We start from the raw sequence: 26812 nt of genomic DNA on the forward strand, positions 1-26812 counted from the left end.
ACTAAATGGCAATTTTATTCTTCTGGTTGCTTGGGCCAAAACACCTGGTGTCATCCTCGACTTTTTTTCTCTTTTATACCCCATAACAGCCAGTTTTATATGTCTATCTTAAAACGCCATCTTTTATCAAATTTAAAATGACACCAATTCTGAAGATGTATTCTGTGTGTCACTAAGAAAGAATAAAATACTGCCAAATTGTGGTATGCCATAAATTTTAACAAATATTTCGGTTGCAGAGATTAAAGTGTGAAAGACGTGCATTCGTTTGAGTCAGTGAAACGTGTTCTTTCCAGAATCCCGTTTCTCACCACCTTCACTGCTACCATCCTAGTTCATTCTTAGATTTTTCTCCCTGGGTATCACAGTAACCCCCTCATTTTTCTTCCTGCTTTTGCCCTTACTCCTCCCTTCATCCTGCACCCCCTTATTCTCCCAACAGCCAGTATTCCCTGTAAATAGTGAGTCAGCTCATGTCACTCGTCTGCTGAACACTCCGCTGCTCCCAGTCTCATTCAGAGTAAAACCCAAAGTCTTCACAGTGGCCCTTTATGGTCTGGTTTCCTGTCACTTTTCTGATTTCTTCTCCAGTCATTATCCCTCTCACTCATTTTGCTTTAGTGTTTGAGCTGCCTTGCTGTTTCTCCAACATACCAACACACCTCAGAGCCTTCACACTGGTTGTTTCTTGTACCAGGATGCTCTTTCCTTAGATGTCCCTGTGACATCTTCTGGTCTTCAGTGAGGACTTTCCCCTTCCCAGCCAACTCCCCTCCCACCACCTCCAGTGAGACTTTCTTCCCCTCTCCTACTTTTCTCAATGTCACGTATTACCATGTGACAGACTATTTTATGTCTGTTAGCCCTCCACTAAATGTAAGCTAGCTCCAGGGGTTAGAGTCCCCCTCAATTGAATTCCCTTCAGAACCTAGAAGATAGTAGATACTCAATAAATTAATATAAGTTACAATTAATATAAGTTCATTATATTTATAATAATAATTTATTAGATAATATAATTTAACATAAATAAATATAATTAATAGAATTCAAACATAATACAAAGCTGCCGATTAAGCACGTTAACGAACGGTGCTGTATTGTCTTTCCTCCTGCTCAGGATGACACTTGGTTATGTGAGTGACCATTGGGCGCAGTATGTGAGCCACAACCGAGGCTTGGGGTCGGCCCTGGATCCCTACTCCATGGAGAAACTACAGGTTGAATTTGATGAGCTGTTTTTGAGAGCTGTCCTGCATGTGTTGAAAGCCAAAAGGTACGAATATGACGATAATAGTTGAAACGTGACTCCCTGGCTCATGAGAAGGACTGACGAGAAAGCGTTCACTCTAGTAGATTTCTCGGAATAATGTCTTAGTGTATTTCATCTATTTCCTGTTAGTTTCCTTATCTATAGTGTTGACTGAAATAATCTTTCAGGTTTCTTTCTGTCTTAAGATAACTAGATTCTGATCTCTCAGTTTTGCCACCTCTAGACTTTTGGGGTAGCCTTGAGCTGGGGAGGGACCGTATTTCACACCCATCCCTGCTGCCTACAGTGAGGCAGAGAAGTGCTCAGCTGACTTGGTTACTCAGGTTGTCCTACTGTGAGAGTTTTATGGTCCAGGACGGTCATGGGTCCAGGTCCCCTGTCCTGGCTGTGTAAATGTTGTCTTCTAATCACTGTCTTTGCTGCTGCTTGCAGCCTAGGTTACATTTGAGGCAGAGGCCGGGGCACAGCAGTGCACCCAGCACTCTGAGCTTCTGTCTAAGTGTGGGAACGGATTCTGCCGCAACATTGTGCCCTCCGCTAGGGTGTGAGGGCCCGCCTCCAACCCCGCTCAGCTCCACTCATGAACTGCCAGCCCCTCCACACCTTTCCCTTCTTCTGAGCTTTCTACACTCTTTTAGCCTCTTAACCTCATCCCATGTTTTAATTGTGTGTTGTGTAGTGGGTTTGAGTCCTAGTCTGCCATTTGCTATTCCTTTGGGCCTGCTGCTGGGGAAGGGTCTTCCATCTCTGATCTCCTGTCACTGATTCTTGTGCTTGCTTAGCTGAGAGGGAAAGCTCTCGCCACAGTTACTTACTAGCTTTTATATTCTGAGCCGTGAACCATCTTGTAATATTATATATGTAGTTCACAAAGGTGATAATTGTTTTAAACTTTAAGATATTGAGAACTATTATTTTTTAATATAATTTATTTTAGGAAATTTATTTTAGGGAACAAATTATATGAGAATCAGATATATAAGGCCATGAAATTTAAATTTATTTGGCACTCTAATGGAAATTTTTGACAATAGCTATCTCCCAACCTAAAAGAAAACAAACCAACACTGAAAGAGAGACAGCAAAAACCTAAGCTAGACTTACTGCATGTCTGTCGTATAGGGAATTTCGTAGCCTGATATATATATACTCTCTTGTGACATTATGTTAAGGCTTCTACATGTCCCCTAATTGTTTTGGGATCCATTATATAAGAGCGTTGGGTGCTATGTAAGATGTTAGGATAATTATTTAGTAAGATAGAAGCCTGGCCTACCTAAGCTTACAGAAGTTTCTTCAGTTTTTGCTTAGGAGTCTAGCTGTTGCTTTTCAGAAGCTAGACCAGTGGTGGTTTAGGCCACTAGTGGTGGTTTGGGCTACTAGTGGTGGCCCTTAGAAGTGGGTTAGGCATAGACTATTTAACCTCTGTCTTTTTCTCTTAATAAGCTTTGTTTATTTTTAATTAGTCAATTTATAGTTTTGCCTATAGTTTTGCAACAATATTACATGCCTCCCTATTTTAATTAGATTTTTTTTTGAGATAAAATTTACATAGCATAACATTTTAATAAACATTTATTTAGAGTTGTTTTTGCGATACTGGTTTAGGTACTGTAATTAAAATATAAGACTTAGTTTCCATACCTCTTTATACAAAGATAAACAAAACTTGGTTTCTGTTCTCAAATCGTTGCGGTCAAGTATGGATGGAATTCTGTAGTAGTGCTGAGGGGAGGGCTTCACAGTGGGAGAGCTGGTGGCTTGGAGGAAGCAGTTTCTCCCCAGGCTTGTCCAGGAATGGTCTAATTCTGAATGCAGAGAGGGCTCTGGTTGGAAACATGGGTCTGTGCTATATTGTGGAAGCCTTTGAATCCAGGACTTCTTACCAGAGCAAAGGGGTCTGTCTGTCTGCATGTGTTTGTCAATGAGGTGTGTGTAGATTTTGCAGCAAAGAAAGTAAGGATTCATTTTAGAGTTGCAAGTCCTGGAAACACAGGTGACCTATGCTCTCAAAAACCTGACTCTCTTAGGGTGTCTTGAAGGGGCAGATTATATAGCGAAAACTCTTAGTCATGGAAACTAAGGGAGTTGGGATCATGGGCACTACTGATTGGATGGGGGTTGGGTATTTGATCTAGTGTCTCTCCTGTTCTAGAATCAGCTATGGTGTCATTCTGTCTGGTCCCATGGCAGATGGGGATGTTCTGTCTTGATGGGCCTGGGGCTGAATGAAACACACCTGAAGCTAGGATGTTATCTATAGTATAACTGAAACTTATTGTCCTTGGGATCATAGACCTGAGGCTTTATTCTTAAAAGATTTAACACTGGCAGGAACCTTATGTTCTAAAGCTTAATGATTAAGAGAGTAGGCATACAAAGGTAGAAGGATAAGGGCGGAAAAAGCAAGCGAGTCACAATGTCATTATACTAGACAAAGCCTGTTTGAATAAAAGAAAAAGCTGTCTTAAAGAAATGAAGTCTATGTGCGGTTACAGGCTTAAGAGCAGAGTCATTGGAGGGTTTTTGATTCCCCTCCCATGCACTACACATATACCTTTATGTGTGCTCAGGCACACACATCCACGTCTGTGCAGCCTGTCACTCAGGTCTTAAAAGGACTTTTGATTCAAAACCCAGCTCTGCTTACTACTGCCCTCTCTGTGCCTTAGTAGCCTCATGTGTGAATCGGGGATAATATCAATAATAGCACTTGGCTTGATTTTAGTGAAGATGGAATGAAATGATATATATATATATGATGCAGTGATCAGAACAGTGCTTGGCACAGACTAAGTGCTTTTTGAGTATTCCTGTTATTGTTATCATCCTCGAGGTGTTTATGATGGAAGGAAGCATGTTAGAAAAATTGCTGTCGTGCAATTTCAGAATTGTGTTGTTTTTCCGTCAGAGCTAAAGCTTCACCTGCTTTCTCAGTGTGGTGAAGTCGACTGATACATAAAATTATTCCCGCTCTTTTTAAAACACGCAGACTTGGCATTTGGCTGTTTATGTCGGAAATGCCCTTCGGGACGCTGTCGGTGCAGATGCTCTGGAAGCTCTTCTACCTCATGCACCAAGTGGAGAGCGGGGACCTGGGGACACTCTGCGCTGCCCTCCCGCCCGCCGAGTGCAAGCAGCAGCTCCAAGGTACAGCCTTGCCGAAATGCGCAACGTCCACCTGCTCTTACCTGTGCACCTTTTCTCTTCTTTGCTTTCTTCTCTTTACTTTTAGAAATGCTAAGAGAGAATGTGCTACTCAGTGTACTCATGTGATAATTTTGAAATTCGGGAGACTGCTTTGTGGTTTTTGACTTATTAGAATGATAATTCCAATTTTCATTATTCCAGAAGTTCTCTGGATAGTAATTCCTATTACAAACCCAATCTGGGCATGGGAAATGAAAACTGGCTTGATGAATGCCCCATGGAATTTGAAAATACAGAAAATTTGGTGTAGTACCTTCGATTTCTCAAATGCATAAACATATGAAAAGAATTGTTGGCTCGTTGCCTTCTTACTGTGAAAATTTGCATCAGAGGAATGTATTTTCTAAACAGACTCTTTTTCCTCCCTTCTTGCCACTTGCCTTTGCAGGGTTTTGTTTTCTGTCACTTATTGCAAATCTGTTTGCCAATTATGCCCCCTAGTGACAATATGTAATATTGCTTACATAGCATCCTCAGAAACAGGCATAACATACAGTCACATTCATCAATATTTCAGTCATGGTTGAAGTTAATGTCTTGCCCCAAATTTTCATTTATTGTCAAATGTCTTTTGTTTCGAATGCTATGTTTTTGCTGAGTGATTTGCCAGTCTTAGCAGTTTTCATTAGTAGGGTTGTCGTTCATTTGCCTGACAATTACCAAATAGCTTCAAGTGTGCCTTTGATGTCTTGCCTAGTGACAGTAGTACTGCTTTGCAGTTGACAGAGCACTTCACCAGTGCCATGTCATTTACTCTTAAATAACTTTTTGAGAAAGATGAGGAAACTAAGGCTTGGAGATGTTAAATGTCGCCTCTGAGACTACATTCTGTATATAGTTGGAATTTTATCTGACCCAGCCTGCTTCCTGATGCCTTTTATTTAAAGCAGGAAAGGAATGTAATAACATGTATATCTCCTGTATACATGGGAAAGACCCCGGAACACTGAGTAACTCCAAGACAGAGCCTTTGTATCTTTAAAATATTTCTAAATGTCTTTTAATTTCATATCTTCTCTCTCTTTGGAAAAGTAATTAAAGTGATATGTATTTACTCTTTCACCATTTTAATTTTCTTGTTATGAACTTGCAGACCCAGAACATTTTGTGAACTTTGCAAAGTGTCTTTCTTCCATGAATAGCTCTGAAGAGATTTGCCTTCTGACTACATTTGCTCAGATGGCTCAGGCCAGGAGAACCAATGTGGATGAAGACTTTGTAAAAATTATCGTTCTGGAGATATATGAGGTTAGAACATTAAGTTGTCAAAGTCAGCTAAAAAATATTTTCTTTCGTATCATCCACCCATTGATTCTTTTGGATTGCTTTTAAAAGAACACGAATCCTGTGTACTCTCTGCACTTATGGAAGGAACTAGAGAATCAAAGGAATATCATTTTGCTATAAAGAATATTGAAAATACGAATCATACCCATTGCATTCCCCCCTCCTATTTCTCAAATTTAGAAAAGTTTTAACATCGAAGGGACTATTTTGTTGCTACTTTAGAATATACTTTCTGAATCCAGCACTTGAAGTCATTGTTGCATAGTAGGTCCCTTCCTCTCCATCCCACCTTCCAGCTTCAGGGTAGACACTTTGTCCTCTGAAGTTCTTACATCTTTTTGAACATGGTGTAAACTGAGACTCAATGTGAGATTCTATTTTACCTAAAAATGTCCTAAATAGTTATGGGAATGAATTTTGACAGATAATTGGTATTAAAAGTGCCATTTCCACTTCTTCCCACTTTTAGGTATCTTATGTCAATCTGTCCACCAGAGAGACTTTTTCAAAGGTTGGTCGAGAGCTTTTAGGTACCATCACAGCTGTCCACCCTGAGATAATTTCTGTCCTTTTGGGTAGAGTTCAGGATACCATCGATCAGGTTGGAATGGTAAGAGCACTGATTTTGTTTGTTTGTTTTCCATTTTTTTACTTTTAAATCTTGGAGTAACGGAGCAATGGAAAAAATAGTAAGGTTGTTAGGAATGACTTAGTAATGAGCACACCAGGATACAGAGAACATTTATTGTGTCCCAGGCTCTGTGCCATTCACCATGCCTGCTTGGGATTAGCTGCTGCTTATAAAAAGTTGTGTGTTTTTGTTTTTTTTTTAAATCTCAAAGTGACCTTTCTACATCCTTCAATAATAGGTTTTTACTTTAAACAATTAAAGCCTATGGTTTATTAACAGTTTCTATTTCTAATTTTGTTTGGCTTTTATAATTCTTATATTTTATACTTGGAAGAAACAACCCTGATTGAAACAAGGCTCTGTTTAAATTACAGAAAAGAAAAATTAAAAGCAGTAATTTAAGTTGAGCAAGACGCATATAGTTTATTTCTGTCATTTGTCACAATTACTTTTGTAATCTTTATGTAGTTTTTGCTTATAGCTTTATTGAGATACAGTTCATATGCCATGCAATTCATCTGTTTGCAGTGTACAAGTCAGTGGTTTTTAGTATATTCACAGATATGTGCAGCCATCACTACTGTCGATTTTAGAACATTTTTATCATCTCAAAAAGAAACCACATACCCTTTAGCTATCACACTCTATCCTTCTATTCCATCCAGCCCTAAGCAACCACTAATCTATTTTCTGTCTCTACAGATTTGACCATTCTTCACATTTCATATAAATGGAATCATACAATATGTGGTCTTTTGTGACTGGCTTTTTTCATTAGTGTGTTTTCTAGGTTCATCCATGGTGTAGCATGTGCTTCATTCCTTTTTATGGCCAAATAGTATTCCATTGTATGGATGTACCATTTAAAAAAACATACATTTAATGAAGATTTTCCTAATCATCTATAATGTAGCTTTAATGTGTGAGTTTTTCTAATGGCAGATAGTAATGTGTAATAATTTCAAGAGGAATGTTTATAGTGATTGTATTTTTCTGTGGGCCATATTGATAAGGGCCCTTCCATCTGATAGTCACACTAGTATAGGTGACATAACTATCATTGCTTAATCACATTCGTAAGTAATCACATTCGTAACTAGTATAGATGTGACATAACTATCATTGCTTAATCACATTCGTAATCAGATTCCAATGAAAGATTGGTGTATGAGACTTTTTACCTAAATAAAGAATAAATGATATGCTTTCCTTGGAAAAGTACAAGGTACTATTTTTTACATTAAAAAATTAATTGTGGTAAATTTAACACAAAATATGTCATCTTTTTAAGCATATATTTTAGTGGCATTGAATATATTCACATTGTTTTATACCTACCATCATCATCATCCACCCACAGAACTGTTTTTTATAAAACTGAAACTCTGTACCTATTAAACAGTAACTCCCCATTCCCTCCTCCCTCCACATTGAGCCATTGGCAGCCAACATTCTACTCTCTGTTTCTATGAGTTTGACTACTCTAGGTTCCTCATGTAAGTGAAATCATACAGTATTTATCCTTTTGTGACTGGCTTATTTCACTTAGCATAATGTCCTCAAGGTTTATGCATGTACAGCATGTATAGGAATTTCCTTCCTTTTAAAGACAGTAATATTTTGTTGTATGTATATACCACATTTTGTTTATCCATTCATCCATTGATGGACACAGGTTGCTTCTACCTTTTGGTTCTTGCGAATAATTCTGCAATTAATATGAATGTACAAATATCTCTGTTTTCACTTCTTTTGGGTATGTACCCATAAGTAGAATTGCTGGATTATATGGTAATTCTATTTTTAATTTTTCTATTTTTTTATTGTTTTCCAAAGTGATAGTACATGGTACTTTTTAAGAAAAACATTGTATCCCACTGAGATATGATTATATTGAGATGAAGGCCCTTCATATGCAATACGTTTTTAGTCGGTCCCTTTTGAGTGATCATCTAATGGAATGAATTCCAAAGAAATCTACTGTTGGTCATATGATTCTTTCAGTTAGATCGAGCTCATGGCCTTTTTCTCTCAAATGTTTTTCTAGGTTTGGCCACACTTACATTTTTAATTTGACTGTGATACTTCTAGTAGTAAATTGTGCCCAGAGATACACTTAATTTTAAGTGTAAAAATTGGGAGCATTATGTTTTTTAGAGCACATCTGAAAGATGCCTCCATTTTTTGTTTATACATGTGGTTACTTTGTGCTCTGTGAACTTGCTGACATTTTTGGAGGAACTTGTTTAAAACCCCTATGCCTTTAGATAAATATGATAACTTAAAATATTTTTGCTGTCTGGATTCAAGACCTTAAGCTAGTCTGGAATCAGACCCTATCCCTAGAATCTGGGAATAAGCTGTTGCCAGGGCCCTAAACTTTCACTGACACACTCGGAGTGTGTTTAAGGACAACTTTTCTGTTGTAGATGCTCTGCAGGAGAGGATAAATCCTATATGGTACAGATGTGTAGAGATTGCTTTCCGTTGGGAATAGTTGTTGATAAGGGCCAAGATCTTTGGTAGATCCCAAAGGATAGAACACAGATAGTTTTGATAACAACCTGCAAATTGATATCTTGTTTTTCTATTGTCCTATTTTATAATTTCAAAGATCGGCTCACTTTAGAGGACATATTCTGTTTTGTTACTGAAATCCATGTATCTTTCTAACACTCTTTAAATAAAATTAGTGATCTTTTGACTTTGAGTGAAAGCATGACTGTATTAAAATATACTATTTAAATTCTGCTTTGTTGACAGTTATTAGAATTTTTCTCCCTAATTATTAGGTCTTTCATTTCTTTTTCTTGCCTTATTGCATTGACTATATCCTTTATTATAGTATCGAATAGACGTAGTGACTGTGGAAATCCTTGCCTTGTTCCTTATCATAGTGGAAAGGGTTCAGAAATTCACTATTAAGTATAATTTTAGTTGTGAGTTTTTCATTGATGCTCTATATTAGGCTGAGAAAGTTTCTATTTCTAGTTTGCTGAATTTTTTTCATACATGGTTATTCAGTTGCTTTTTCTCCATCCATTGAGACGATCTTAGGATTTTTATCCTTCTTCTATTAATGTGGTAACTTTACATTGATTGGTTTTCAAATGGTGAACCATCAGTTTCCTAGAATAAAAACCACTTGATCATGGTGTATTATTTTTTTTAATGTATTGCAAGATTCAATGTGATAGTATTTTTTTGTTGAGAATTTTACATATATTCATGAGGGATATTAATCTGTAATTTTATTTTCTTGTTAGGCATTATTTTAAGGTTATGTTGACTACATAATATTAGTTGGGAAGCATTCCCTCGTCTGTTTTTTGAAAAGAGTTTTCATAATGTTGTCATTTATTCTTCCTTGAATGTTTGATAGAGTTTACCATTGAAATTATCCAGGTCTCAAGTTTTCTTTCTGGAAGATCTTTTGAAATTTTTAAGCAGAAAAGAGAACTGCTTAGATTTTTATTTTTTATGAGTCAGTTTTGGTAATTTATGTTTTTAAAGGAATTTTTTAAAATCTAACTAGTTGAATTTATTGGCGCAGAGTTGTTGGTAATATTCCCTTGTTAACTTTTTAATGTACTTAGGGCCTTGATAGCCTCCTTTCATTCTGGGTGGGCAGATATATGCTATACCATTATTTTATGTAGCTGAGATAAATTCTTTTCTGAGCAGATCTCATTGCTGTACTCATTGACGTAGTACCATCATTGTGCTCCTTCTGTCAGATACAGGATAAAGGATTTGTTATTTTAAAAATTACTATTTTAGCATTTTATTCAGAATATTCAAAAATTTTATTAATAAATCCACATGAAAATTTAAGTATACACACACATACACACAAAGGAAAAGAAAGATATTTTAAAAATTCATTCTGCTGTTCTTTCAAATTTTGTTTTGTATCCCATGTAGGAACCTGAAAAATGCTGGCATGTATGTTCTAGATCTGTCTTGTTTAATATAGTAGCCACTATATTAAACACATAGGCACACATAACTGTAGAGCTTTTGAAATGTAGCTAGTCCAAATTGAGACTCACTGTAAGTGTAAAATACTCAAAGACTTAGTATGAACAAAAGAATGTAACATATCAATGATTTTTTGTAATGATTACATGTCGAAATAATATTTTGGACATATTGGATATAATAAAATATATTATTAATGTCACTTGTTTCTTTTGACTTTTAAAAAATGTGATATTAGAAAATTTAAAGTTACACATGTGGCCTGCATTATATTTCTATTGGATAGCACTTTTCTGGAGATTATAAATGAATTGCTCTTCTGATCAGTTTCCCTTAAAGCAAACTGTATTAAGTGAACCCAGATTTATCTTAATTTGCACACAAGGAGATGTTATTTAAAAAGTGGTGCTATAGAATTTTTGTAAACAGGATTTTAAAAACTTTATATTACAGAATTTCAGAGATATATAAAAGTAGAGAATAATATAATGAATTGCTGTGTATCCAATATCCAGTTTCAACAATGACCAGCTCTTGGTTGATCTTATTTCATCTTCACATCTACCGACTCCTTTCCCCTCCCTAGATTGTTTTGAAGCTAATAGAAATATCGTGTTAAATGCCATAGAATAAATAATTATTTAAAGTGATAACTCTTTTATCATGATTTATCACGACTTTAAATTTGGGTCTTAGTATGGTGGTTTTCCTAAGCAGAAGTATACCAGTTTACATATTGAAAAAAGATTGGCTTTTATAAAGTATAAAAATGTGCTTTTGGTATATCATTAGTTTAAAATTCATTTGATTTGATTGTCCATTTCATTTGTCTAAAAATGAAACCAAATCCCTCTTTTGGAGAAAAGTTTTGCAAGCAGTTTAATAATGTAGTATTGTAGTAATATAGAATTGTCCCTAAGTTTTGATTTTAATTATTATCATTTTCTTTTTAATCAGGTCTCTTTATATTTGTTTAAAGAACTGCCTTTGTATCTTTGGAGACCTTCTGCCTCTGAGATAGCTGTGATTCGGGACTGGTTATTGAATTATAACCTGACAATGGTGAAGAACAAATTGGCTTGTGTTATTCTAGAAGGACTGAATTGGGGATTTGGTGAACAGGTATGTGTTGAAACCATTCCCTGGAGACTGGGAGGTTCTGCATGCATCAGTTTCAAAGAAACATTTTCTCAAAACGTAAACATTTCCGAGTATCATTGGCAAGGTCTGCAGATTTTTTTTTAGCTCTGTCAGAGTTTAGGATCTTCTCTTTAATTCTGTTTTGCAAAGTGAGCATCCTCTAAATGAATATAAATTGTTGATGCACATTGAAAATTCTTCCCCCTTTTTAAGGACTATTTATATCTATTGATTTTTCTCTGGTTATTTACTACAATTCCTCCTAATTGCCTTTCCTGCTTCTGGTCCTTTTTCCTCCTGCGTTTTTTTGTCTTGCATGTCACTACCACATTTGTCTTTCAAAACACTGAGCATTAGTTAAGAGCCTGAGCTCTGAGCCAGTCTGCCTGGATTCTGATCCCAGCTCTGCCACCTCCTGGCTGTGTGACCCTAAGCAAGCTTCCTGATCTCTCTAGGCCTTAGTTGCTCATCTCTAAGCATTGATATTAATGAGCTTGCTTTACAGGGTTGTTGTAAAGATTCAGCAGGTTAGGACTTATAAAACAGTTTTTGGCACATCTTAAATACTCAGTGGTGGTAGTTTTCATTAATAATAGTTTATTATTATGAAGGGCTTGCTACCTATCATATGTCTCCAGAGATGCCCGGTCAAGTGATTTTGACTGTTAGACCTTTCCTGCCTCTTTACCCTAGACTTTAGTAGATTGCTCTTTGGTCAAAATATTTAAACATTTTAAAGGGAAAATGGGAGAGAACTCAGCCCTCTCCAGCTGTCTGCCAGTTTTTGTTCTGAGCAAGTCACTGGGTCCTCTCAGCCATTGAATGTGGTTTCGTGGCCATGACCCCTGTTATACAGTTGAGGAAACTGAAGCCAGGGAGCCTTTCCCTCTGGATGTCCCCGACCACGTGGGATTGCCCATGGGTTCATCTGGGTCTTCTCTCACTCACTTGCTGGTGAGTGAATGCTGCAAGGGGCTATTCACCACCTCCACATTCTCTGACTTATGAATGAAACCCCCAGTCCCCTCTCTCCCAGAGAGCTGGATGTGAGTGTCTCCTTGCTCCTTTTTTAAAGCTAGAAAAGTCTTCTGTGAGACAGTTAAGGGGTGTATTTCTTTAGGCTGCAGGGGTAGACTGGGTGGGAAAATTGATAGGCAGCTTTAAGGTCCTGAAGGAATATTTTGCCTGTGTTGTTGATTATTTTTTTTATATGTTAGAACAAGAAAAGAGAATATAGACTTAATTTATTAAGTATCTCCCTGTTTAGTAATTATTAAACATCTTTCTGACTTGTGGCAATGCCCTTAAACTTATAACCCAAAGTTCTTATAGAGATTCTAGGATGGGGGAGGGGCTTACGTTCAAAGATACCTTTTATGTCTGGGGTCTGGGACGACTCAGGTTCAAACCTATCTAGGTGCAGTGTAATGGTTCTTTAAGATTTCAATTTCTTTTCTTGTCATTTTATAACTTCATTATTAGGGGATGTGATTTTTGGAAAATTTAGCTTTTGTATCCAAGATCCTTTTTTACTTTTCTGTCTAGTCTTTTGGTTCAGAAGTATATTTAAAAAAATGAAGATATCGTATTGTGATTATTTTTCTTTTTGATAGGGTACACTTCATCTGGATCAGGAAGTCCATGCTGAAGTGGCTTTAATGATTCTTGAAGCATATCAGAAATACCTCACACAGAAGCCATATGCTGGGCTTCTTTCTGAAAGTATGAAACAGGTATTTCCTTCTCTTATGTATTTTGAACATGCATCTTTATTATAAGTGGCCTGGATGGATGAAGTTACAGTATTTACTATTAGGTTTCCTAATAACATTTCTGGCAATTTAAGATACTGAAATCCAGTACTGTGGTGGGATAAAGATTTTTCTTTAAGAAGTAGCCTACATATTGCCATTTTAATTTTGTGGGATTTGTGCTGGAGCTTATACTGGCCCGGGCGAACTGACTGAAAATTTCAGGAACTTTGCAGGCCAGGTTGTTAACCTGTTAGTAGGTTGAAATTGACCACGGTGGGAGTGTTTTTGCCCCCAAAGGGTTGTTAAACTTATTTACTGGTATACCATTGTGTAGCAACTTTTATATTATTACTCTTTTGCTTGAGCTGACTCAGATGCACTAGCAGCTAAGCAGAAGTGGTCACTATGAGTGAGAAGTTGCTTTAATTTAGTGTTGCGAACACTGAGTACCAGTAAGTGATATGTTTTCTCTTTTGAGGGCATTGTTGATCACAAAAGAAGGTGGGTGGGTAAGTCTGCTTATTTAATGTGTATGTGACTAATGTGATTTAAAATAAATAACTGTTTTAGGTTTCGTATTTGGCCAGTATTGTTCGGTATGGAGAGACACCTGAGACCTCATTTAACCAATGGGCCTGGAACTTGATCTTGAGGTTAAAACTGCACAAAAACGATTATGGAATGAAGCAGAATTGTCCAACTGTTCCTTTCTCCAGAACTGTGCCTGACATGACAGAGTCACCCACGTTTCATCCTCTCTTAAAAGCTGTCAAGGCGGGCATGCCCATTGGCTGTTATTTGGCCTTAGCTATGACGGCTGTGGGCCACAGGTACATTGTTTGGGCTGAACCTCTAGGGTTGCTGATTCTTGTAGCCAGTTATTCTAGAATCTCATCTTTCATACCCCAATGTCTGAGGCTTCCGTAAAACCTATCTAGGAGTGATCAGGGCCAAACCATAAGCCTTGACTATTCAATAGCTTATCAAGGGGAAATGGTGCACAAATTCAGATAAGGCAGATTTGTACTAGAAAATCCCCTTGTTATATAAGAAGAGAGTTATCTCTGTCACCCAGAGTGGAATGTGCATGTCAGCAGTAGATGTATTCTCTTCCTTAGAGTAATGATCAAATAATTGGTCACCTGTACTAAATTTTAAAGTGATGGCAGCCCAATTCCAGTTCCTCAGGTAAGGGGCTAAACCTGCCCAGGGGAATTAAATGCCTGATGAGGTCACATGCCTCTCTGGTATAAGCCCATAGCTGTCAGTACTTCTTCCACTGGAGCATTGATCACACCATATATTTGTTGTCTGCTTTATCTTATCAGGGATTTTCTCTGAGGTTAGGACTAAGGAACTGTGTTTGTCTTGTGTTACCATTTTATCTCTAGTGGTGAAGACTGTATCTGGTGCAGTAAGTAAATGAATGAATGCATTCTTAGGTGCTTAAAAATCCTTTTCTTTAGGATTATTTTCCTATGATATATTAATTTTTTCTAGCCTGTCCATTTTCTAAAAACCTCTATACTTTCTGATTATTGTGTTTTAGACTCACCGTAACACCTTTTTAGCATCCCGGTTTCAATATCTTGTTCCACATTAAGTATATTTTCAGGGGATGCCAGTTGTCCTATCAGGGGTTAGTGTTCAGCTTTGTGCTATGAATTAGGAGAGATACAGAATTGTTAGATAGCTGCCCTCAGGTTATTGAAAGTTTAGTGGCGATGGTAGACGTAAAACAATTGGCAGTACTGAAGATGTGGATGATATGTATAGAGCAGTGTTTCTCAACCCTGCTGCTCTTAATCACTTTTGGAGTGATTCTCAAAATGCCAATTCAGGGAATAGGGTGAGAACCCTGATCTAATTGGTCTGGAGGACAGTTTTCCAGATTATTTTAATGTACAGCCTAGATTGAGAACCACTCAGTATGAGCAGGAAGAATTTAAAGGAAAGAGAATCATTAGAGCAGATTACCTTCAGGGAGGAGCTAAGCTTTGGAGAGGAGTCTTAATTAGAGAAGGTATCCTAGGCTAAGGAGCAGAGTGGTGATCAGTGCTCATAGTGTTGAAGATTCAGCCCAAGGGCCATCCCCTCCCACCCTGCAGCACATGTCCATTCTGAGCAGCACACTTACTGTACTGTAGTATAATAGTTTATCTCTTCTCCTTGTGGACTGCGTGCGCCTTCAAGGTAGGAACATTATCTCATTCATCTTTGTACCTCCAGAACTTGCACTTAGTAGTTATTTGATTTAATGAATGTGGGAAGGAGTACCAGGTGTCTGAGGGGGCAGGAGAAGAGGTGGGGAAGTGATAAAGAAACACTCCTGACCAAATAAAGCCTGTGGTTCATGTTGGTGAATAGAGGTGATCGGGTAGGTCAGTAGGGCCAAGTTTTGGGCAAATTCGAAGGCCAGGTGAAAGGATAGAATTGATCTACCGGGAAGGAGAGAGATGTTATATAGGCCTTTGGAAGGCACTGTCCTTTGTTTTCAGTAGCTCTAGTGTCATTCATAGTTTCCTGTATCTCAGGATACTTGTCTTTAAAATGGAAATAATAGTATTGGATTTTATGAAGTTTTAGTGAGTTATATAATACATTAAACATGCTTAGAACAGAGTCTAGCATGTGGATTCTTTGAATGTACTATTTTGAACTTGTTTCATGGTTTCTCTAATTTCTTTATTTTGAGACTGTAGCTCTTCATTCACTGATACTGCTACAGGTCCTCTCTAAAGATTAGACTTGTTTAATGCTAATTACTGAATCCTGAATGGGAGTGAGGGTGAGGATAAAGGTTTCTCTCCAAGGCTGAGCTTTAGTGTAAAACTCCACTGTGATCATCTGGGATGAGTGTATACCCTAGAACTAACTTAAGGCAATTTTACGAATGGACTTGAGGTTTGGGGTAGATTATGTAAGGACATAAGTTGTACATGAATGTAACATTACAGATAGTTCAGAGTACAGTAGTCAAAAAATTACCCAGAATCTTTCTACCTTATATAACATTGTTTTTGTTATTTTTTTGGTTATTTTTATGTAATATTTTTCCTTTGATCTTTTGAGTTAATAATGTATGTATAATTTCATATATTTTCTGTTTTTTACTTTTAATATTGTAAACATTTTCCTTATGGCATAATATTTGCACGGTTACTTTTATTTTTTGAAATGATTTTTCCCCCTAGAATTGAAGCAGTATCACCAAATTTTAGAATTAGGAAAATGGAGGAAAAGCCACTCGCATACACTGCTGCAACACAATGAGCATTTTGGTGTGACATCATCCTTATGTGTTTTCCTCACTATGTAGTTCTTCTTTAGTAGTAGTTGTATTCAGAAGTATAAATTTTTATGTTTTTTTTTCCAGTATTATTGTAGCAAAAGTATTTTTCCGTGTTGTCCTTGGCCATCATTTTAAAATCATGGAATAATATTCCCATTGAATGGATTTTCTCAAAATTTACATAAGTCATTTTTGTCTTTGAGTTTGCAATTATCAATAATTCTGAAAAGTACATTTTTACATAGGTCATCTGTCATATTTTTTAATATATTTGAGATTATTTCCTGAGGATAGATTCTCTTGAGTAAAAAAAAAAGTAAATTTTTATGCTACATGGTTTTAGAAGACTTTTTGCCAATTTATACTGTCAGATTGACCTCCCTATTGAATATTCTCTTTTCTGTAATACCTTGTGGGATTAGCAAACAATAAGAGCCCTTTGACTTTTAGTGGAAGCACCATTTGAGAAACAAACTGGGGTAGCAGCAAATGCTCTGGACTAGAAATTTGCAAACTTGGGTTCTCATTTTGACCCTGCACTAGGAAATTATGTAAATTTGGGCACAATATTTCACCTTTCTCATCTATAAAATGAAAAATAATAATGAACTTTTAAGTTCATTTGTAGTTCCAGAGTTCTGATCTAATATTTTTGTGTGAAGGTTAGATAAACAAAAATGTGTTGGAGACCTAAGATAAGCCTGGTAGCATGTAGGGCAACGGCTCATCGGAAGAAGACCATTTTATGAATTGGCTGTCTTGTGTACTTATTGCCTTTTTCTTTTTCCATAGCATTGTGAAGTTCTGTGCAGAAGGCATCCCACTGTTGGGAGTTCTGGTCCAGTCGAGGCATTTGAGAACAGTGGTCCATGTCCTAGATAAGATTCTGCCTTTGTTCTATCCCTGCCAATATTACCTTCTGAAGAATGAGCAGTAAGTAGAAAATAACTCATTGAGTACAAATGACGTCTTTTGGTTTCATAAGTACACTAGGGAATGAGATTTCAATAGTATATTTTTTATGAGGCAGAAAATATCCTGCCCAGTTTAGAATGCAGATTAATGAAAGTGATACTAATAATGATGCCAGTTTTATTATCATGAAGATATTTCTCTTCCTCATTTAATTTTGGATTGCTTATAGCTTATTAGTATTTGAAAGAGCAGTTGTTTCCATGAAACTCTGGGAATAGTGCTTCTGACATTGAGCAGCAAATGACTTTGCCATTGTAACAATAGCAAAACACATTGCTTTTAATTGCCTGCAGTGTGCATACTGCAGTGTTACAAACAGGTAAGTTACATAGGAAGGTGTTCATCACATGAGGTATTTATAGTCTTGTTGAGAAAATAAGATGAGGTAATTACAAAGTTACGAAGTAAAATATTGGCCAAACCATGCTATTGTATATAGATTGCATTTGTATTGTATGGTAAAAGTATATGCTTTTTCAGTAGCAGCAGGGAGTTGAGAGGAGGGGCCAGGCTGGGGAAGAGCATGAGCGAAGGCACAGAGGAGGGATGAGAACTACTGATGCAGGGAGCAGGGAGGAGAGCATCTGACTGGGATCTCATGAAGTGATGAGGGGAGGGGAGGCCCGATGTGGAGGAGCCCTGTGTTGTGTGCAGGGGGACAGGTTGTATATCTGGGGGGGGGGGGACAAGGGGAATGTGACAGAGAGTGTGATAAGTGGTGTGTCATTTCAAGCTGTGTCTCTCCAACTTGCCTGATGATGAGAATCTCCTTGGAGAGCTTATTAAATATGAATTCCAAGGCTCCTTGCCTAGAGATTCTGCTTTGGTAGAAATGGCATAGGGCCTAGGACCATTTTTTAAAAAATTAGCACTCTAGTAGGTCTGAGCAGGTCTGGGGATGCTCGTGTTCTGGGTAGCACACGGCTTTCAGGGCAGTCAGGTGTGAATTTGAGTCCTCACTCCATCCCTTCACTAATGTATGAAAATAGATGAGTTCTTTAACTTTTCAGAGCCTCTGTTTCTTCATTCATATAATGGGATAATACCATCTCTCATACAGGGAGATAATATTTCTCATACTGGGTAAGAGGATAAAGTAATATATAGAGAGTATAATAATGCCTGGAACAATTTAAATAAATTCTCTTTAGATTTTCATGATTTTTAAAAGATTTTAAAATAGATTGAATTGTCTAAGTGCTTTTTTTCTCTAATTACTAAATTTTGAATACTGTGAGTCTCTCTAGTTTCTGTTTCAAATGCTTCCTCCTCTGTCTCCCCCACCTCCTCTAATGCCTGCATTGGCTCTGTCCTCTGAACTCTTATAGTACTCTATTGGTACCTTTCCTGAAGTCAACTCTTCCTTTACACCGGAGTGGGTTTTGGCCTGTGTTGTGTCTCCTGTGAAGTGAGAAGTGCCTTCATTCATCAATAACAACTGCTTATTGATTCCCACTGTGTGCTGCCACTGTCTGTACAGTGGTGAGCAAAGCAGCCTGGGTGGGCATTGTCCTCAGGCACATAGGAACTTATCACACCCTCAGGATGCAGGTACCAGTTTTAAAGACTATGAAGGAAAATAACAGGGTGCTATGAGAGAGGTTAATAATGGATTAGCTGTATTTTAGACAGCAGGAAGGGACAGGAAGTGTTCTCTGAGGAAGAGACTTTGTAAAAGAGATGCGAGGGATGAGAAGGACTTTGCCAGATAAGGTGTGGGGAGTGTTTTAGGCAGAAAAGCCAGCAGAAGCAAAGGCCCCGAGAGAGAAGGGAGCCTGGTGCACCTAGGAGCTGAAGGCACAGCCATGACTTCATTGTGGTGATGTCTCCTGTGGTGCCTTATATGCCATCTTGTGTGAAGTTGACACCCCAGAAAAGATTGCGGAATATTTTATAAATATTGCTCTATACATTAGTGGGGAGCGAAGAGGAGATATCAGGGCACTTTTTGGTGTTTTTTCCCTGATGCTCTTTAACTCGCATGTGTTTACGTGTCTTGGGTCTGTTTAGAATTCCTTTTAACCCATATGAAAGTGGAAAACTTTATTTTTCTGAAATTCCTGAAGATTTATCGGAATCCCTAAATAGATCTTTGGTCTAAAAATGGGATCACTTTAATATTTTTCTGTTTTCTGGCAAGCAGTTAGCCTTTTGAAATTCTGCTGACTTTGACTAGAAGATAAAGTGTGTCGTTCTGTGTGCTCTGCAGGTTTTTGTCACACCTCCTCCTGTTCCTACACTTGGACAGTGGCGTCCCTCAGGGTGTCACACAGCAGGTCACCCACAAGGTGGCACAGCACCTGACTGGAGCCAGCCATGGGGACAACGTGAAGCTTCTCAACAGTATGATTCAGGTCAGGGCCCCAGTAAGCCCCTAAATATACTTTCACCCACCTTCCCAATCAAACACCCCCAGCGCTAGCACATCTGTGTGTGGGTCATTTCGGAGCACTCGGCACAGTGCTTTTGACAAAGAAAGTCAGCAGATTTGGGTTTTGCAGTGCAGGTAGGTATTATTTTGTTAGTGTTTCAAAAATGGAAGGCTGGTTATTACCTTTCACCTCACCTGAGTCCTTTGTCCATAGGCCCACATATCTGTAAGCACTCAGCCCAACAAAGTGGGCCCCGTTGCCGTATTGGAGTTCTGGGTTCAGGCACTAATAAGCCAACATCTTTGGTACCGAGAACAACCCATCCTCTTCCTCATGGACCACTTGTGTAAAACAGCTTTTCAGCTGATGCAGGAGGATTGTGTGCAGAAGTTACTCTACCAGCAACATAAGGTAAACCTGTTAGAGAATTTTCTCGTAGTCATTGGCTAGTTAGTAAGTAGCCTCTTAAAAAGGTTCCCCCAAATGCAGTGTTCAGTACTACTCTGTGGCAACTGAGTACGCTGTTTTTGTTTTTTTTTAAGCTATGCCTTAATGGTGTCTTATTTCAGTAACCATAGTTCACTAGTGCAGATCCCCCATAAAGCCAGAAGAAAGGATTCCCCAACCCCTGCCTCCACCCAGGAGGAGCTGCTCATTACATTTGGCTGTAATACACTGCCTGGACTGTCACTGCTAGTGGACTAATTATTGAAATCTGCGTCTTACCGTAATCTTCTATTGTAGTAAGATAATTGTTGATATTCTTGAAAAGGTCATTGATGAGTTGTTTTTAAAGCCTCCTCTCTCTGCTCCACACCCTCCCTTGGTGTAGAATGCTTTGGGTTACCACTGCGACCGGAGTCTGCTCTCTTCCCTGGTGAGCTGGATCGTGGCAGGCAACATCACTCCTTCCTTCGTGGAGGGCTTCGCCACGTCCACACAGGTAGGACACTCTCTTAGGGCCATTTGTTGTCTTATGAACTTTAATATTATTATCATCCTTACTAGTACATTGTTAATAGCCTTAAATAACTAGCATTTTTGTAGCTCTTACTGTGTAGAATACTTTTTCATTTCATCCTCACGGTAGCCCTCTGCCAAGGTTGTGCTGTTAATTTTCCTATTTCTCAGCGAGGATAACAGAGGTTTAATGGCGTTAGTGGCTGGCTTGGGATCAGACATGATCAGACCCAGTCCGCCTGACTGCACAGCCTGCCCAGCCCCATGGCAGAGTGGTTAAGAGTAGACGCTGGAGCCAGAGGGCCCAGGGTTCAGTCTTGGTTCTGCAATTTGCTAGCGCTGTGCCTTGGGCAGTTTGCTTACTTCTCTGTTCTTGGTTTCTTCAGCTGTCAAAAGGGAATAATGATTGCACTGACACGTAAAACTTTAGCACAGTGCTCAGCACATAGTCAGAGCTCACTGGGTGTTGGCTGTTACTGTTGTCATTATTATTATCAGCATTATTTTCATCATTATTACTACCTTTCAGTTGTGTTGAATTATGTCCCTGTTTTGTCACTTAAACCAGTAGTAACATCCTTGAAACCCCTGTCACAGTCTCATCTCCTGCTTATACGTGTTGTGATCCAGGTGAAGCTTGCTCCTTGGTGCTACTGCACACATCTTTGCCTTTGCCTACGTGTTTCTCTTACCAGGCATGCCTTCCCCTCCAATCTCTATGTAGAGCTTTCTGACATACCTACCTTCTCTGATCCTGCCCGCCCTCCTCTGGCTTTCCATAGCACTTCGCCCCTGATTCATTAGTCACCACTTCTCACTTCACATTTGGTTACTTGTATATTAGTCTTGTCTCCTCTGATAGATGAAAAACTTAGAGCAGAGCTCACGTCTGGACCTCTCTCCTGTTTCTCATGCATACAGAAATTTCCCACTAAGTATTGTTGAGTGAACAAACATCTTCTCTTACTAAAGTAGCCTTTCCAAAGGAATTGAACAGTTTTCAATGATCTATTTTATCTGAATTTATATCTGCGATAAGAATATAGATAGGTGTAAAAACTATTAATTTTAGAAACTATAAATATTTGTTGATTGAGATCTATAATTGAAAAGATGTTAGCTCATGGCACATCAGGATGTATTTTGTCTGTTTTAGCGAACTGCTCATTCTCCTCACCTTTGCCTGATGTCATTGTAGGTCTGGTTCGCGTGGACAGTCTTGAACATGGAATCTATCTTTGAAGAAGACTCTCAGCTCCGAAGAGTTGTAGAAGGGGAACTGGTTATAAACTCTGCTTTTACCCCTGACCAAGCTCTGAAGGTACAAATAGCAGTTCTGCATTTGAGTGGGAAGAGGTGGTTTATACTTTGATGCTGATAGGTTCACCTGTAGCTTTTGAACTCTTGTGTTTTCTTTTGTTATGAATATTTGGAAAGCACAGTAACCAAACCAGCACTGAAAACTGTGTAATTGAAGTATATACTTCCTTTCCAAAGTTCATTTAACACCGAGAGTCACGACCTAATCGTTGACAGCTATGTTGCATGTATATGGGGGTTGCCATTGTTTTAAGGCTATTTCCAGTGTGTTTCATGTGCATCAAAATCACCTGGAGAGCTTGTTAAAAATCATATTCTTGGACTCCAGCTTCTGAGATCCTGAGTTTCTGAGTCTGGAGTGGGACCAGGAATTTAATTTTAAAAACTCCCTAGCTGACCCTTAGGTCACTAAGGTGTGAGAAAGACTGGAATAAAGCTTTAGAATGAAAGATTTCTTTTAGGATCCCATTGTATAGACTTTGCTTTGGGTTTCAGAGCCGGTTAAGAGATTTATCATTGTTGAAATTCCTTTTAAACATCTAAATTTTCAAGATTGGTAAAATTTGACAGTAAAATTTACTTTTAGTTTTTATATTATCCTACTTTCTCACATTGTAGTGTTTGCATGCAAAGGAATGTAAAGGCATGTTAAGGCACGGAAATGAGATTAGACTAGGTGACACAAGGCCCATTCCAATTCTGCGGTCTGTGAAATGTTTTGACAGAAGAAAAGCTACCCCATATGTCTTGCTACCAAGGAGGTTAAAGTGTTAGCTAGTGGGTTGGTGAAGTAAGTCTTACAGGACTTTTTTTTTTTTACTGAATTGAAAAGTGTTTAGCATCTCATTTGGGTCATTTAGAAAGAGCAGACTGTTTGTAATTGTGTTCATTTCATGGTTGCTCAAGCTTCTCTTTTGTAGAAAGCCCAGGCCCAGCTGAAGCTCCCCATCGTCCCATCTCTCCAGAGGCTGCTGATTTATCGTTGGGCTCACCAGGCCCTCGTCACACCTTCTGATCACCCTCTTCTGCCACTCATTTGGCAGAAATTCTTCCTCCTGTATCTGCACCGGCCAGGAGCACAATATGGGTAGGGTACCCAGTAGATTAAGTTTCTGTGAATCCATTCCTGCCTTTGCACTGCTCTGCTGCTCTGTGTTCTTTGTCTGTGGTGGGTGAGTTAGAATCATCCTCTGGCTAGGAATCTCCCTCCCTGTTTCACATTTATTAGCCTAGACCTTTTTTGAGGGTATCTTGTGGCTACTTCCATACCCAATATGGTGAAGATAACATCCTGGAACATGGCAAGGTTTAGCATAGAACCTCTGGAGGTGCAAAGGGAGAGAAACTGCCCCAAACAGGCTGCTTGTGTGACTGTCATGGGACTCGTTTGAGGGGACTGGTGATGGGTAGTGCAGGTGTGGTTAAAGGCCATGCTATGTCTGTCAGCCCTTGGGCTGTGCCTGGGAGTGTCCAATGTTTCCATGGATATGAAGGGACTCTGGCCAGCTGGAACTGTCCACTGTTACCCACTGTTGATCTCTAGCTCAATTCCTACTCACCCTCACGCCCTTAAAACATATACATGCTAACCTTTGTCACTTCTGTTTTCTACCAGATTGCAGATTGTTCAAGAACAGAGACTGTCTTTAATCTATTGGTGATAATAGCTTGAATTTTCATAGCATTTTTTAAAGACTGCTTTCATATATACTACCTTGTTGGAGCCTCATAATAACCGTTAAAGTAGATATACTATGAATTTAATGAGGTATATACACAGCGATAATAAATTGACTTGTTAATTGCGATTTTGTGTCATATAGGAAGAACATCTTGTGTTGATTTTGTCGTGATCTGTGCTTGTATTTTTAAAGGTTGCCCATAGATGGTTGTATTGGAAGAAGGTTTTTCCAAAGCCCTGCTCATATCAATTTGTTGAAAGAACTGAAGAGACGCCTGACTGAGGTGGCCGACTTCCACCACGCTGCCAGCAAGGCCCTCCGTGTTCCAGCAGAGGGCAGTGAAGAGTCACCAGGGAGCCAGGCTGGCACTTCTGGTTATCTGACTTCACCAGAACTGCACATGGAGCTTGTGAGGTGACACATGGTTTTTTACCCATTTACGTTATTGTTTGCAGCACAGGGACTGTGCTGGAGCAGTTATTTGTGTTATAAACTGCTAGGTGTTATTCTCTTATTACATTGACTGTGGAAGGCAGTTCTGACTATATGCTTAAGTCTTGTAACGTTTGTCTTTTATGTTCCTTTTGAGAAATGAATCAGCAGTTTGGATATACCTCTGTCGAGTACCTGGAATCTGAATGAAAGATCTTAAACCAGAGAGCCGATGTTCTCTTTTATGTAAAAACAGAAACAAACCCAAACAATTGGTTATAGCATGTAAACTGGGGGTCCCCAACCCCCAGGCTGTGGACCAGTAGCGGTCTGTGGCCTGTTAGGAACCGGGCCGTACAGCAGGAGGTGAGTGGCAGGCGAGCGAGCGAAGCTTCATTTGTGTTTGCAGTCGCTCCCCAGCGCTAGCATCACCGCCTCAGCTACACCTCAGATCATTAGGCATCGGATTCTCATAGGAGCACCGGTCCTTGGTGCCACAAAGGTTGGGGACTGCTGAATAATAAACAACTAGCAAAGCCTGCTAAAATAGTTCTCTACAAGGAGTAAATGACTAAGGCACGGTTCTTTAAGTGAGGGTTTATAGACTCTCTAGAGGATTCCAGGATCCTCCTGGGGTAGGGTAGGATCTAGTAATTTCTCAAAACTGCTTCTAAAATCAGGCACAATACTGACATCTCCAGAAGACTGAGAACTCTGAAGTAAGTTAGGAGCCCTTTCACACTATTCTTTGACCTTTCATTTATAAGCTTGCTGTAAACCAGATATTAGGCTCGTAAATTAAGACTTAATAAAATTGGCTCTAATTAACTCTGAATACAAAATGTCTTGGTGATGACACCCAATGATTTGAGCCAGCACTGAGGCTTCAGGTTTGACCTCCGAGCCCGTAGGGCTATCTTTTAACCTCTAGAATGATTTCTCCCTTTGCTTTGCTTGCTTGAAGGAAAACTTATTTTTAACCAGGCTTACTCAGTGGGAAGGCTTTATCTTTGAACATTTAGATCAGCCAAGAAAGGCTTTGATGTTCCTTTCTGCCTGTCTTAAATTCCCCTTCCTCTGGCATGTTGGTAAAATGGCCGTCTAATCAAATCAGAAGCTAGAAGAGAGATGGGAACCAGCTTCTTCCCTTTCAGAGCCTCACAGCCCTGTCCCTGTCTCCTTTCCTACACCAACCACCCCGGAGGAAAGGAGATCGTTTTCTACTTCACTGAGCAAAGCCGAACCACACTGCCTCCACCCGGTCCCTCACCCAGTCATTTGTGTGCCGGTACCTGGTACCTCTACTACCTGGTGCTGCAAACAGCTGCTTAAAATACCGGTGATTTTAGCCAACTGGACTGTGTGTTTTGTAAAAAACAAAATATCATACAAAAATTTTTAAAGTTTTTACTGGAAAATTGAGATTTTTTTTTAGCCTAGTTTTGTTCTGTTGCTTTTTAAAGGGAACAGGGTGCACACCTGCTGTGTGAGTTCTATTCCTGACTCCTTGAGGCAGGAGATCTGTCATTGAGCCTAAAGCTGGCAGGTTCTTCTAGTGCATAAGTTGAAAATGGCCTTTAAAGTTTTCTTTGAAAGATAGAAAATATGTTTATTTGAATGTTACTTAAACTTTTCAAATCCCTAAGGCTCACTGTGACTGGATTGCTCAGGAAAGAACAACTCCAAATTCATTTCCTAGGTCTGTGTTAAAATTGCCTTCCCCCGTGTTTACTATGTTGAATCCTGCTTTAATAATAGAGTTCACAGAGCCCTTTCTTCACACCTTTTGTTCTAGCAATATTTGAATCATATTTTAATTATTTGTGATCCATCTTTCTCCCCTGCTGGCCCATGAGCTTCTCAGGAGGGTGGTGGCTGTCGGACACATTTTCTGTATTATGTGCTTCCTATATTTTCATGTAGTAGCGCCAGTGTTCCTGGAGATGTAAGAATCTTCATTTGCCTGCATATCTTTTTGTTTTATACAATTCTGTTTTTTTCTTTTAGGCTCTTCAATGTATATATATTATGGCTAGAAGATGAGAATTTTCAAAAAGGAGATACCTATATCCCTTCTCTACCAAAGCATTATGACATTCACAGGCTAGCCAAAGTGATGCAGAATCAGCAGGTGAAACTATGGCAATATCTCTTTTAGCTTATCTGACTGTAATTTGAATTGATCGCATTATTCGTAATCTAATGGTAAAACCACTTACCGATATGGAAATGGGCTCACTTGGATGGTCATTGCTTTTGTGGATTTTGTCAGTACATAAGTGATCATATTGACAGGATAGTCCCTTTTGAATCTCCAGCACCACTGTAGCCTCACCTGAAGGCTTGAAACTCAGTTTTAGGGCTCTCTACAATCTGTTAAACGGTCTTCCTCTGTTTATATTCTTTCTTAAACTGTTAGAAGCTGAACACTTCTAAGCAGTCATCTCTACTCCCATAAAAAGTACGGTGTGAGAATTTATTAGCTTCTATATGTTATATAGAA

At 38.8% G+C, this 26812-nt stretch overlaps 1 protein-coding gene across 2 annotated transcripts in view; it reads left to right on the forward strand.

Annotated features, from left to right (window-relative positions):
* The window catches only part of EPG5 (ectopic P-granules autophagy protein 5 homolog), an 88415-nt gene that overhangs the window by 21056 nt on the left and 40547 nt on the right, over positions 1-26812 (forward strand). For both annotated transcript variants that reach the window (XM_011361199.2, XM_023531400.1), the window contains exons 10-24: positions 1121-1276; positions 4266-4423; positions 5577-5731; positions 6240-6380; positions 11340-11504; positions 13136-13255; positions 13847-14106; positions 17361-17501; positions 19753-19897; positions 20129-20326; positions 20748-20858; positions 22074-22196; positions 23116-23282; positions 24070-24291; positions 26317-26440. In XM_011361199.2, the coding sequence (XP_011359501.1) occupies positions 1121-1276; positions 4266-4423; positions 5577-5731; positions 6240-6380; positions 11340-11504; positions 13136-13255; positions 13847-14106; positions 17361-17501; positions 19753-19897; positions 20129-20326; positions 20748-20858; positions 22074-22196; positions 23116-23282; positions 24070-24291; positions 26317-26440 (2386 nt within the window). The remainder of the gene's footprint in view (positions 1-1120; positions 1277-4265; positions 4424-5576; positions 5732-6239; positions 6381-11339; positions 11505-13135; positions 13256-13846; positions 14107-17360; positions 17502-19752; positions 19898-20128; positions 20327-20747; positions 20859-22073; positions 22197-23115; positions 23283-24069; positions 24292-26316; positions 26441-26812) is intronic.

The sequence above is a fragment of the Pteropus vampyrus genome, unplaced genomic scaffold, assembly GCF_000151845.1.
Source record: "Pteropus vampyrus isolate Shadow unplaced genomic scaffold, Pvam_2.0 Scaffold3, whole genome shotgun sequence".
Classification (NCBI taxonomy): domain Eukaryota; kingdom Metazoa; phylum Chordata; class Mammalia; order Chiroptera; family Pteropodidae; genus Pteropus; species Pteropus vampyrus.